Source organism: Oncorhynchus tshawytscha, linkage group LG08 (genome assembly GCF_018296145.1).
Source record: "Oncorhynchus tshawytscha isolate Ot180627B linkage group LG08, Otsh_v2.0, whole genome shotgun sequence".
Lineage (NCBI taxonomy): Eukaryota > Metazoa > Chordata > Actinopteri > Salmoniformes > Salmonidae > Oncorhynchus > Oncorhynchus tshawytscha.
Window position 1 is genome coordinate 38,101,591 of NC_056436.1, and position 14,673 is coordinate 38,116,263.

General features: G+C 41.9%; 1 protein-coding gene across 1 annotated transcript in view; it reads left to right on the forward strand.

Moving 5' to 3' along the window:
- The window catches only part of smyd3 (SET and MYND domain containing 3), a 205,245-nt gene that overhangs the window by 13,201 nt on the left and 177,371 nt on the right, over positions 1-14,673 (forward strand). Inside the window, exons 2-5 of the mRNA XM_042325504.1 lie at positions 5,270-5,333; positions 6,289-6,396; positions 6,743-6,797; positions 10,679-10,815. Coding sequence (XP_042181438.1) covers positions 5,270-5,333; positions 6,289-6,396; positions 6,743-6,797; positions 10,679-10,815 — 364 coding nt within the window. The remainder of the gene's footprint in view (positions 1-5,269; positions 5,334-6,288; positions 6,397-6,742; positions 6,798-10,678; positions 10,816-14,673) is intronic.

Sequence of the window (14,673 nt, forward strand, 5' to 3'; positions counted from 1 at the left end):
GTGAAATTTTTATCTAAAAGCAACATTGAGAAATAGTTCATCATATTCATGACATTGTGGCCTTACCCAGGCCTCCTTTAAGACTTTGCTTTGTAGGTGCTACAAAGCAAACATTGGTCTCATATGAAGTATTACCACTTTCTCTGTGATATGAGTCGTATTTTGATTTCTAACCATTTTCTTACATTCATTTATTTATATAAAAATATAAGCATGATTTAAAAAATAGGAAATGTTTGATTTTGATATTTTTCTATTTTTTGTTTAACATAATATTCTTTATGGGCATATCAAAGTCCCAGAGTGGGATCTCTGCTACTTTTAGAGTTATGATCCAATTTGTAAGCATTACCAACAGAGTGAATGTGAAAATGGATTCAAAATGGTTGTCCTCTGCTGGAAATTTGCAGGACAAACAATGATACAAGTAAAAGGAGGGCTGTGATTGGTTAGATGGCCTACTATGCCAATAGGGCTCCAAGGAATTTGGATAGGTCAGTAGAGCAGACCGTGTTAATCTGCAAAATTGTAATTATTCACCTACCTCCTCATGCCTTTTGCACACAATGTATATAGACTCTCTTTTTTTCCTACTGTGTTATTGACTTGTTAATTGTTTACTCCATGTGTAACTCTGTGTTGTCTGTTCACACTGCTATGCTTTTTCTTGGCCAGGTCACAGTTGTAAATGAGAACTTGTTCTCAACTAGCCTACCTGGTTAAATAAAGGTGTTCTCAACTAGCCTACCTGGTTAAATAAAGGTGAAATAAAAAATACATAAAAAAGGAGTGGTTCTGTAACTGTTCTCAATCTTCATAAACTGTGGTGATATTAAATATTAGCAATATTACTGTGCAACGTAGACGTTCTATTTTCTCCTAATATTGCAAAACAATTCGTATGTTCATGTAGTGCCCATCGGTTATGATTCTTTCAACCTCTGTGTTGAAGTCGTGTTTTTACTGTCAATTTCTGGTTTCAAATTCGCACCAAAAACTACACTAACCATGAGCCTAAGTGTTTCTGCCGCCACAGAAACAGATCCTGGGTCTGTTCTAACGCACACGACAAGTTCAGTTTGCGTCTGTGACGGTGCTATCGCGAGTGCTGTCATATATATGTTCGTTGACAGATGTCATGGTTTATTTTCGGGACTAAGAGAAGTGTGAAATGCATTCTCTATAAAAGGAGCAGTCCGCAGCACAGCAGTGTCGTGTGTATGCGTGTTCGATTCATAAATAGAAGTATCCTTATTATGTTTATAAACATCACAAGCTTTCTAGTGGTTGTTTTCCGCCTATTAGAGAAGACTACTGGCATTAGGCTTCACCAAAGCTAGCACAGACAGAAGGGGAAACCTTTAGTTATCACTATCTTTGATGCTACTGTGTACGGTTACTGAGCAAGCTAATTAGAAATTTGAAACAACCGCCATGTTTCAAGAATACCCAGTGGTCACGTGACTTGTATATGTTCTGGGATTGGACAATACAAATCGCAGTGCTGTGTTGGATGAGTAGTTTGTTTGCCCCCTAATTCTGGTATGTACACTTGTGCTTTTTAATTAAAGCGATTTTTATCTTTTGAATATATGATTCACCCCGTATATATATATATATATATATATATATTTTTTTTTAACCTATTCAACATTTGGAACCACAGTAATGAACATGTTGTTGAAATTTGTATGCAAAAAAATTGTGGCATTTCAGTTCTGGAAATACTGTATAACCGCGGGAAGAGGTGCGTGGCCCTGAAACAGTGGCCCTGTTTCTCTGTTTAAAATGGGCCTAAACTTTAAAACTGGCAGAGATCCCCCTCTGGAACTGTGATATTCCCCTAGAGTATATTATATTCAACAATATATACAAACATTTGCCAAATCTACATTGTTTTATTTTCAATATTCATGTTTATTTTTTATATGCACAAATAAATGTAAGAAAATTGTTATTCAAGTTAAAATACTACTCGTATCACAGAGAAAGTGGTAAAGCTTCATATGACACCAATGTTTACTTTGTAGCACCTACGGATGAAACATTATGGAGTCTAAAAGGAGGCCTGGGTAAGGCCACAATGTCATAAATATGCCATGTCTTTTTGTTCCTCACTCTTCAATCACTCTTATAGACTTCACAGACCACTGAATGTTTTTTACAGTCAAGTCTGTAGTTTTTCATCATTCTCTCCTCTGACTTCCCTTATCTCTCTGCCTGTTATAGAAACAGACCCAGGAAATGCCTGTTGGAAGATTTTAAGTGGTTCTGACCCCCATATATAGTTGTGTGTGTGTGTGTGTGTGCGTGTTAGGAAGAGGTTATTAGGGAATAGGGAGGGTAAGTGTGTTAGCTGCGTCTCAGAGAGCCAAAAACAACTGCAAAGTATTTTAACCATTCTGACAAATGAATGGATAGGAAACACTCAATGTCTTTCATGCTGAGAGGAAGCAGGCCGCTGCCAGCAGTGTGTGTGTGCAGCCTAGTAATGTGAGCTAAGATTACGTCCTTAATGTCACATTCTCATGCGTCAGTGGCAAAATCATAAGGACCACTCATAATACTTCATGATTAGATTACATATGTTTGGATTGTAGGACCTGCAGCTTTCTGTTGGAATTACTTTACAAAGGGAGAAAATAAAACATGTACTCACACACACACAGGCACACAAGCCTCAGGCACAGACCGACGTAGAAATGCTGAACACAGAACATTGAGCGAGTCATGTTGATTTGACTGGAGCAAGCTATTAACCAGATATACCCAGGGGTCGTGTCTATCCGTTGTCAGACATCGTGCACACACAGTTCAGGAGATTGAGAGATTTGAAGAAATATGTTAAGTAGACACACACACACACACACACACACTTACTGCTTGATACATACTGCTGATGAAAGTGTGGTTAGTCATGCCATTCAAATTATGTCTTGGGGGCATACTGTACACCAGTGACTGGTTTCAGTGGATCCTCTTCAGGTTCAGAAACAAAACCTGTGTCTCAAATGCTACCCTATTACCTTTGGTGCACTACTGTGGCCACTTGCCACCCCTAATGTGTCCCAGGTCAAAGGTAGTGTATTATCTAGGACTAGGTTGTAGGGTGTCATTTAGGGCAGTGTTTCCCAACTCCGGTCCTCGAGTTACCCCCAACGGCACAGATTCTTAATTTGAAGACGCCATATTTCATGATCTGGGTATCTGAGATGCAGTGCTTTCAGAAAGTATTCACAACCCTTGACCTTTTCCATATTTTGTTGTTTTACAAGTTGGAATTAAAATTGTTGACAAAAAAACATGACAATTAAATCAATCTAAAGAAAATACTAATGTCAAAGTGGAAGAAAAATTCTAACATTTGTATTAAAAAAAATGTAGGAAAAATACAACACTAATATTTCTCGATTCCACACCTGGATTTGCCCATTATTCTTTTCAAAATTCTTCAAGCTCTGTCAAATTGGTTGTTGATCATTGCCAGACAGCCACTTTCAGATATTGCCATAGATTTTCAAACAGATTTGATTGAAAACTGTAACTCGGCCACTCAGGAACATTCACCCTCTTCTTGGTAAGCAACTCCAGTGTTGATTTGGCTTTATGTTTTAGGTTATTGTCCTGCTGAAGGGTGAATTAATTTCCCAGTGTCTGGTGGAAAGCAGACTGACCCAGGTTTTCCTCCAGGATTTTTCCTGTGCTTAGCTCCATTCCATTTCCTTTTTTGTTTGTTTTTATCCTGAGAAACTCCCCAACGATTACAAGCATACACATAACATGATGCAGCCACCACTATGATTGAAAATAGGGAGGTACTCAATAAATATGGTGGTACTCTGCAATATGTAGTCTTGGATTTGCCCCAAATATAACACTTTTTTTATTCAGAACAAAAAGTGAATTGCTTTGCCACATTTTTTGCAGTATTACTTTCGTGCCTTGATGGAAACAGGATGCATGTTTTGGAATATTTATTTATTCTGTACAGGATTTCTTCTTTTCACTCTGTCATTTAGGTTAGTATTGTGGAGTAACTACAATGTTTTTGATCCATCCTCAGTTATCTCTTATCACAGCCATTAAACGCAAACTGTTTTAAAATCACCATTGACCTCGTTGTGAAATCCTTGAGTGGTTTCCTTCCTCTCTGGCAACTGAGTTAGGAAGGATGCCTTTATCTTTGTAGTGACTGGGTGTATAGATATTCAATAGGTCGCCTTTGCAAGGCATTATTTAGGCTTGCCATAACAAAGGGGTTTAGTACTATTGACGTCTTGAGTCAATAGTATTTCACCCATTTGTTATGGAAAGCCTCAATAAGTTCATGAGTAAACATTTGCATAGTTACTTAAACTTTTATTTTTTTAATGAATTTGTAATAATATCAAACAATTCCACTTTGACATTATGGTGTATGCCAGTGACGACAAATCTCAATTTAAAATTCAGGCTGTACCCCAACAATGTGGAAAGTCAAGGGGTGTGACGAATACTTTCTGAAGACACTGTATGTGGGGCACTGCCTCAGAGGAAAAACTCCCCAAATCAACTGTGAGTTAATGTTGTTTCTCTCTCTCTCTCGGTCTACCTCTCTCCCCTCCCCTGTATCTCTCTCTCTGTCTCTCTCTGTCTCCTGCGCTCTCTCTCTCTCTCTCTCTCTCTCTCTCTCTCTCTCTCTCTCTCTCTCTCTCTGTCTCCTGCGCTCTCTCTCTCTCTCTCTCTCTCTCTCTCTCTCTGTCTCCTGCGCTCTCTCTCTCTCTCTCTCTCTCTCTCTCTCTCTCTGTCTCCTGCGCTCTCTCTCTCTCTCTCTCTCTCTCTCTCTCTCTCTCTGCGCGCTCTCTCTCTCTCTCTCTCTCTCTCTCTGTCTCCTGCGCTCTCTCTCTCTCTCTCTCTCTCTCTGTCTCCTGCGCTCTCTCTCTCTCTCTCTCTCTCTCTCTCTGTCTCCTGCGCTCTCTCTCTCTCTCTCTCTCTCTCTCTCTCTCTCTCTCTCTCTGTCTCCTGCTCTCTCTCTCTCTCTCTCTCTCTCTCTCTCTCTCTGTCTCCTGCGCTCTCTCTCTCTCTCTCTCTCTGTCTGTCTCCTCTCTCTCTCTCTCTCTCTCTCTCTCTCTGTCTCCTGCGCTCTCTCTCTCTCTCTGTCTCCTGCGCTCTCTCTCTCTCTCTCTCTCTCTCTCTCTGTCTCCTGCGCTCTCTCTCTGTCTCCTGCGCTCTCTCTCTGTCTCCTGCGCTCACTCTCTCTGTCTCCTGCGCTCTCTCTCTGTCTCTTTAGGCGTGAAACCCTCCTGAGATGTTCTCAGTGTAAGGTAGCGCGGTATTGTGACGTCACCTGCCAGGTAAGCAGCCCAACTAGAAGTTCTCTCATTTTGTCCATTGCTGTTTCCACTCATTCAAGTACCTAAAGAAAGGGAAGATGGATTTGAAATAAATAACTCTATTGTAGGGGAACAATAGACCTAGGGATGTGTGTGTGTGTGCAGTGTAACATCTGAGACTGACCTAATTCCTACATCAGCACATGATGTCACCTAATGAAATGAATGACACAATGCTGTCCACTGCTGCTCCCCATATAAACTGGTTTCCATTACACAACAGGTGTGCGTTTGTGACAAATGTGTGTGTGCTCATCTATCTCATCCTTCTGGGCAGTGTTTCCCCTAGAGTATTTCCAGGCATGGTGCAAAGCAACATCCAGCCCCTGTTGCACCAAAATTGAAATCAACAGAAGTCTTGTATAGTGCGAACACTGCTTCTGTGTAAATTAGAATCTGACATGCACAGATCTCAAGCCTTTTAGCCATCTTTCTTTCACATCGACGCTAACCTTTACATTTAAGGTCACTTTATTGGTCAATTGCACACGAGGTCCTATCGAAATTTGACATGTGCTTTTTATCCCCCCAACTGTGATCTTATACTGATAGGGTAACCCCTAACCCTAGTGTAGCCTCCTCCGCTCCTCTCTGATATGACACGTCACCATTCACCTCTGATTTCCCGCTAACAAACGCCTCTGACTTCCCAACCCACTCGCACACGCATTCACGCACACAGCCATACACACATGCACACTCATGTACATCTGCCTGTGTGTGTTTGTGAAGTGCACACCATTTTCCCCCTCTCTTCCACTTCACGTTGCCTTAACTTTTATTTTCAAGAATTCAGTCCCTTCAGTTTTTTTTCCAATTCTCTCGACGCCTTTTCAGTTTGTACTGGTCCTATTTCTATATATTTTCTACCCATATGAACACAAAATATGTTTTAAATGATGTGTTTTCTCTCCAGAAACAGGCATGGTCGGACCATAAGAGGGAGTGTAAATGTCTCCGCAGCCTCCATCCCAGAATCCCCACTGACTCTGTCCGTCTGGCAGCCAGGATCATCTTTAGATTGGTACGCCTCCCCTGACTCGCTCAACGATTGGTTCAATGTCCTGAATTGACTGGTCAATCTGTTTTTCAATCCAGTCATTTCAGGAAGTGATTTGAAACTCATTTCAGAAGTTGAAAAATCCTCACAGAAAATGAAGATGGAATTGAGCCCAACCCTTTACTAGGGTTAACAGACGTGGATGAGAAAGGTTGTTTCGTTTTTAGACGGTTCTCGTGATGAATAATTGATCTTGTCTACTTTTACACTTCTTCCTCTCTTACCATTTTCCTCTTTTGTTTTTCCACCACTTCTACCTCCTACACCTCTCTCCCTCCTCCCCCTCTCTCTCCCTCTTCTCTTCCTTTAGTTGAGTCCATCGCAGACTTCTCCAGGGCTGTGTTCTTTAGAGGAGCATGAGTCACGTAAGTCTCTCCCACCTCCCCTACAAAAGTGACATTCAATACTTTGTTTTGCCTTTCTCTTCTAACAAAACAACATATATACATATGGAAAGATACAGATACAGAGTCAATCACAATCTCCTCCACAGTTCTTTACATTCATCTATCATTTTCAAACACAAACATCAACTCAGACAGCAGGAGAAGTCCTTTCTAGCCTGGCCAGGGTGGGACATGGCCGTGCATCTGCAGGTGGTGTTTACATGTTGTCCCCAGGTCTCAGATTAAGTACACAACGTCAGCTACAGGACCAGGTGTTGGTTAGACGTGACAAAGTGGGGACAGTATTAGACACAGGGACATTGTCAGACATATTGGGGACATCATACCTAGTTGAGACACAGTTTCAGACATAGTTTGGTCAGTGTAATACATAATGGGGACTTTAGACATGATGAGGACAGTGTCAGACATAATGGGGACATTAGACAAGATGAGGACAGTGTCAGACACAGTGTGGACAGTAGTAGGGGCGGAAGGAGAAATTGTATCTGTCTGGCTAAAACCTGTGGCTCTCTTCCAGTCTCTTAGTCTAGCTAGCAGCTTCCCACAACATGGGAATATAACCAGAGCATCACTCCTCATGAAATATACAGGAAGCGGTCAACAAGGCAGCTCAGATGTGACCAAAGCATTCTTCTCATTATAATGGTGATCACGAAGTCTCTGTTTTGACTATGTTGGTCGACTAGCATGCAGATAATGTATATGGTAGAAACAGTATGGTGTCGGTGACCGTAACCAGTATTAATGGACCCAGGTTATTTCGCTTGTCATGATCAGAAACTAAGATGGCGGCAGAGAGACCCCTCCAAGTACCTACTATGGAAACCTCTAGGAAGGGAAGGAAAATAATAGGTACCACCACTAGATTATGGTTTTTGAAGATTTTTCATTTTGTTTCCCCACAATTTATTTAACCAGGGAAAACCCATTGAGATCAGGGTCTCATTTTACAAGGGTGCCCTAGGAACAATACATCAACATGGTCAGTCTCAATACAACACTATACATTTACAATTACACATTAGAACAAATGCAATTCAAAAGCAACAGATACAATTACACATCCGTCAACACAAGTGCAGTTACAGTGCATTCGGAAGATATTCACACCCCTTCCCTTTTCCACATTTAGTTTCGTTACAGCCTTATTCTAAAATGTATTAAATACATGTTTTTCCTCATCAATCTACACACAATACCCCATAATGACAAAACGAAAGCAGGTTTTTAGAAATGTTTGCAAATGTATTACAAATACAAACAAATACCTTATTTACATAAGTATTCAGACCCTTTGCGATGAGACTCGAAAATGAGCTCAAGTGCTTACAGTGCATGTCAGAGCAAAAACCAAGCCATGAGGTCAAAGGAATTGTCTGTAGAGCTCTGAGACAGGATTGTGTTGAGGCACAGTTCTGGGGAAGGGTAACAAAACATTTCTGCAGCATTGAAGGACCCCAAGAACACAGTGGCCTCCATCATTCTTAAATGGAAGAAGTTTGGAACCACCAAGACTTCCTAAGCTGGCCGCCCGGCCAAACTACCAATCGGGAGAGAGGGCCTTGGTCAGGGAGGTGACAACCATCTCTGCAGCACTCCACCAATCAGGCCTTTATGGTAGAGTGGACAGACGGAAGCCACTCCTCAGTAAAAGGCACATGACAGCCCGCTTGGAGTTTGCCAAAATGCACCTAAAGGAACCAGTACATGAGAAACAATATTGTCTGGTCTGATGAAACCAAGATTGAACTCTTTGGCCTGAATGCCAAGCGTCATGTCTGGAGGAAAACTGGCACGTGAAGCATGGTGGTGGCAGCATCATGCTGTGGGGATGATTTTCAGCAGCAGGGACTGGGAGACTACAGGACAACAACCTGTTGACAACAACCCTAAGCACACAGCCAGACTTGAACTCGATCGAACATCTCTGGAGAGACCTGAAAATGGCTGTGCAGCAATGCTCCCCATCCAACCTGACAGAGCTTGAGAGGAACTGCAGAGAAGAATGGGAGAAACACCCACCAAATACAGGTGTGCCAAGCTCGTAGTGTCATACCCAAGACGACTCGAGGCCGTAATCGCTGCCAAAGGTGCTTCAACAAAGTACAGAGTAAATGGTCTGAGTACTTATGGAAATGTGATGTTTCAGTTTTTTATTTGTAATACATTTCTACAAAGCTGTTTTTGCTTTGACATTATGGTGTATTGTGTGCAGATTGATGAGTGAAAAAAAAACAATTTAATCAGTTGTAGATGATATGGCTGTAATGTAACTAAATATGGAAAAAGTCAAGGGGTCTGATTACTTTACTTTAAGCATTTTCAGTAATGTCACGGTGGCGGAGAGCACCCACGCAGCAATGGAGAGTAAGTTGGATTTCCTAATGGAGCGATTACTCTGGTACCACAGCGCTTTCATCACATATCTCTCCAGGGGGATGCACATCATCAAGAAAATGTTGACTAAGAGAAAGAAATGTACGTAGAATGTTTGGGTAAATCCTAATGGTTGTGCCCTGGTTATGAAATGCACAGCCCTGATTGAAGACCTAGATGAGATCTGAGATGAGAAGATGGATGACAAATATAACAGGAGCCACGTTAGTTGCTCCGACGTAACAGAGTATAGCTAGCCACATAGATAGCAGGCAGAGCAACACAGTACAATATGAAATCAATGGTCGCTTCGAAAACTCTGAGAGTGACTATTCATGTTCAGGAGATCTTAAGTATTCCAGATTTTTTTTCCCAGCACAGAATACCATATCTGAGGAGTCATGGAACGTATCGTATGACGTATCCTCCATTTCTATTTTAGAGTTCAAGTTTATGAGAAGTTCCTAGTGTCATTTGTGTCGTGCATCTTGTCTTCTATGTAGAATCTCATGTGATATCCATAGCTGAAGTACATTTCATATAGGCCTGATTTATGTGTGTTCTGTGTATTAAGCTGTGATTAGCGAACTGCAGCTCGTCAGTTTGGGTTGTTGATCGTCTCATGTGTATATCATATATTCTTTGTGTATTATATGTTTTCAAGTGCTCCAAAATATATGAGCGTTGAATTGTTTTATCCCAGACTGTAGAGTTTACAGTAGACTGGTGAGCCACGTATATTCATTTACCCTCCACAAACAACACTGTAGCAGGGACTTAAACGTCATTAAACAGAAACCTGTTAGACCGGTGTTTCCCAACTCTGCTCCTTGAGAACCCCCAACAGCACTCATTTTGTTGTAGCCTCTGACAAACTCACCTGATTCAACTCATTGAGGGCTTGATGATTAGTGTACAAGTTGAATCAGGTGTGCTTGTCCAGGGGCTACAATAAAAATGTGTGCTGTTGGGGGTACTGGAGGACTGGAGTTGGACCATAGAGAATAGACAACAGACATTTTGATCGTTTCTGATGTGGTGATTGATTGTATTTATTTTACATTACTTCATTCTTTTCATGATAAGGCCTGCATAAGTATAAACATTTAGTAAAACACATTACTATAGCACAAAATATTGATCTGCCCAATACATTGATCTTTTCATGATATACTGTTGACACCATTCTGAATCAGGTCATATTTATTTCTGTAAATCAAGTGTCATTTGTAGTAGTTACTTATAGGATAGCCAATGTTGTGCGCACCTCTCTTTCTCTGTGTCTCTCTGTGTGGATCGTTACCGGTCTTCCTCTCGGCAACAAATATAGCATAGATTAATTTTTTTTCTTCACACTTCCATGTTGATTACTTACCAGGAAATATGAATAATGTGAAAACGAAGACCGACCGTGTCACTGTGCTCGTGAGGCTCCACTGACCACTCTTTCTCCTATACAGACCTGTGTGATATGGGAGAGGAGAGGAGGGAGGGTCTGTCTCAGCTGAGCTCCATGCTCCAGCTCTACATCCAACAGGAAGTCCCCAACATCATGCAGGAACTACCCGCTGTGGACCCCCTCAGCCTGCTGGCCAAGGTAGATCACTGCAGCTGTGTGTTTGTGTGTGGCTTGCATGCATGTGAGACAGACAGACATAGAACGATGTGTTTTCCCAATGATGTGAAACAAGATGGAGTAGTGAAGAGGCAGGGCCCACACTATAGTACCCAGTCTCTCTCACTGCAGCCTGTTTCTCTGTGCTGTTGGTGGGCTGGTCATACCTTCACATATGTCTAAAAGATTCCCAGCAGGCCTGATGTGTAAATGGTGTGTGTTTGTAGACAGTAAAAGTGTGTTGTTCCTGGTATTCCCGATGATCTCAATGTGTTTCTCAGCATGAAACCGGACCTCACTCCTCCCAGGTCTTCAACCTGCAGCTGCTTTCCACTCATGTACTTCTCTAGGCTGTTTCTGTCTCTTAATCAGGTGTGTGTGTGTGTGTGTCGCACGAATATACGTTTGTGTGTGAGATGAACTGTTATAAAAAGCAACAGCTGTTTTACATTACATGGCTAGCTAGCCTTCTGGGCCCATCTCTGTCTTTATAAACCATCTTACACCAAGACCTGGTTCTGATAACATACAGGTGTGTGTGTGTGTGTGCGTCATTCGTGTGTCAGAGAGAGACAGATGCTCTCTAAAGTGAATCCTTCTGTGGAACTCCACATCTACATAATGCAAATCAGTCCAACTTTAGTCCAGAGTTCCTGGACAGAGAAGGTGAGTTAAGGGGAGAGAGGAAGGGGGTGGGGTGGACAGACTGGGATGGACCGACTGACAATGAGACCGTCAGACGGCTGGACTGACAGACAGACAGGCAGACAAAAATTGCTGAATGACATTTTTAATTTCAGACAGGATTCACACTGCCCCTGGGATAACACACATACACACAAACACACACACACATAGCTAGTCCCTTGGAAAAAAGGGCTCTCTTTAGAGATGAATGGGATGTGTTTCACTTTAATTTTAAAAAAGTGTCATGCGAATTGAGGCTGTTCTGAGAGCATAAGGGGGTAACAAACGCTATTAGGAAGGTGTTCCTAATGTTATGTACACTCAGTGGCCAGTTTATTAGGTACATCTAGAACCGGGTCAGAACCCCTTTTGCCTCCAGAACAGACTGAATTATTTGGGGCATGGAAACATTGCTCAATTGGTATCAAGGAGTCTAACGAGTAACAGGAAACCATTCCCCACTGCCACCACCAGCCTGTACCATTGAGACCAGGCAGGATGGGGCCATGGGCTCAAATCCTGATTCTGCCATCAGCATGACCCAACTGGAATCGGGATTCGTCGGAGCAGGCAATGTTTTTCCACTCCTCAATTGTCCAGTGTTGTTGATTCACTTGCCCACTGGAGCTGCTTCTTGTTTTTAGCTGATAGGAGTGGAACCCGGTGAGGTCGTCTGCTGCAGTAGCCCGTCCGCGAGCAGGAGTTGTGTGTTCCGAGATGCCGTTCTGCACACCACTGTTTTTATTGCGTCGTTATTTGCCTTTTTGTGGCCCGCCTGTTAGCTTGCACGATTCTTGCCATTCTCCTTTTTTACCTCTCATCAATGAGCTGTTTTCGCCCACAGGACTGCTGCTGACTGGATGTTTTTTGTTTGTCGCACCATTCTCGGCAAACCATAGATGCTGTCGTGCTTGAAAAGCCTAGGAGACCTGCCGTTTCTGAGATACTGGAACCGGCGCGCCTGGCACCGACTATCATACCACGCTCAAAGCCACTTAGGTCACTCATTTTGCCAATTCTATCGTTCAATCGAACAGTAACTGAATGCCTTGATGCCTGTCAGCCTGCTTTAACCATTTTCATGAACGGGGTGATGTACCTAATAAACTGCCCACTAAGTATGATTAAAAAATACCTAATAAACATATTCTAACACAGTAATTTGATTAATAAAATGTTTAATCAATCGTCTTCCTCAAATGGTCTGGAGAATGAAGGAAATTATGGTGCACTCTTTGCAAGAGGGAGGGAATCTGATTTGATTGGTCCTCAACTCAAGGCTCAGACTCTTATTTTTAGGATAAAATGGAGTTAGCCTGCTCCAGAGCAGGTTACGTTCGAAGGTTTCGCTACCATAGAAATTTACCAGGTGTCGTGACTTTATATTCATTCATTATTTAATCCACGAACAATGTTTAATTGTTATCCAATTTAAATTAATCATGTAACACTTAACTCATTAGGATTTGGGGCACCATGGAAGAGGTTGTTTTAAAGAGTCACCATCTGAATTAAACTCTAAGGTATAACTATTACATCGATAAACGGTCATCTAATAAATCTTATCAAATCCTCATTCTGACAGTCATAGCCACATGATTCTGCAAAAACCACAGCCTTGCTCATGATTCAGTACTGCAACAATTGGTTTTAATTATTTATTTACTAGCTCACTAAATAATAACACAGAATAAACATACAACCTTTAAATGAGACAAAGGTCCCTAGCGGACTGACACAATATGGCATTTTACCCAACGACATGGGGTGTAAGAAAGAGACACTTATCGTGGATACATTCTGTAACTATTTTCACACTCATATAGTTTGCACACGAACCCGCCGCCCGTTCGAAATAAGAAATCATAAATGTATTTACGTGTGGGTGCTCTTGTCCGTTGTGTAGTTCTGAACATAACTACAGAGTTCACTCTTCCATTCGCTCCTGAAGCTGCTTATTTGAAGATAAGCCAGTCGTGATGGTGGTTCCAGTGCGGTGAGGAGAGTAGTGTACTGCGGTGATTTGAGACTCGTAGTAGGATGGGATGGTTTGAAAAGTTTGAGATATTTGACTCAGGACAGCTAATCAGCTGTACCAGTGATTGTCTGAGAGGGGAGTTTTACGCCTCTTCCTCCTCGTGTTGATAGTCAGGATTTAGACCACTTCAGACGTGGGCTGCAGCTCCCCGTCTTTCCTGTTCTAAAGAAAGGTGAGTTTATTTCTTCACCTTGTGTTGAGGTTCAAAGTTCCAACCATTTCAGACATGTAGCTATTGCGCCATGCTTTTCTGGTCTAAAGTTAATTTTGTTACCAAGGCTTTTTATGCACACTGGCCAAAGGGACGTCTCCTTCCGTCTAACACGTTTTCTGACCTCACTCGGGGCGTGGCTACTTAATGTGCAAAGGATATGATTGGAAGTTCTCTTATGACTCCTAAAATCACAATATCATAACAAAAATACTTCATTTTTTCATATCCTATGCACAACGCATTGGATGGAAACTTGACAGGTAAAGGGGGTATCCTTTTCATTTTAGTATTTTGTCCATACAGTTTTTAATGACATCACAAAATTAAAAACAATGTGACATCAGTTTTCTATAACTCCCCACTGACCATTCAGAACATTCTTTGTTAGAATTATTGTTCCATCATCTACTTTTTTGGACATTATAGTTTTGGGTGGGCAAAAGTCTGGAGACAAGACATTCCTTTAGGCAATATCTGAGCGTAGAGCGAGTCCTCTCCTGCTTAATTACGACCGGGTGAGGTGTCAAAATCCACACACCAGTTCTCTCCTCCCCTCTGCGGGTGAGAGAAGGTCTGGTTACTGTCAGCCATTGCCAAACTGATTTGACCCAATGTGATCCTCACACGACAGCCATGACACTGGCTAAAAGGTGATCCACTTTTGTGTCAACGGTTATTCCCGAGTTGAACTCAGAATTGACCAAAGCTAGCTCGTCAAACTCCTCTATCCCGTGTCGTAGTACGCCCCTCTGATTTGTAAAGAGTATGTTTTTGTACACAGTTAAAGTGTGTTCCTGGTATTCCTGATGATCTCGTTGTGTTTCTCAGCATGAAACCGGAACTCACTCTTCCCAGGTCTTCAACTTGCAGCTGCTCTCCACTCATGTACTTCTCTAGTCAG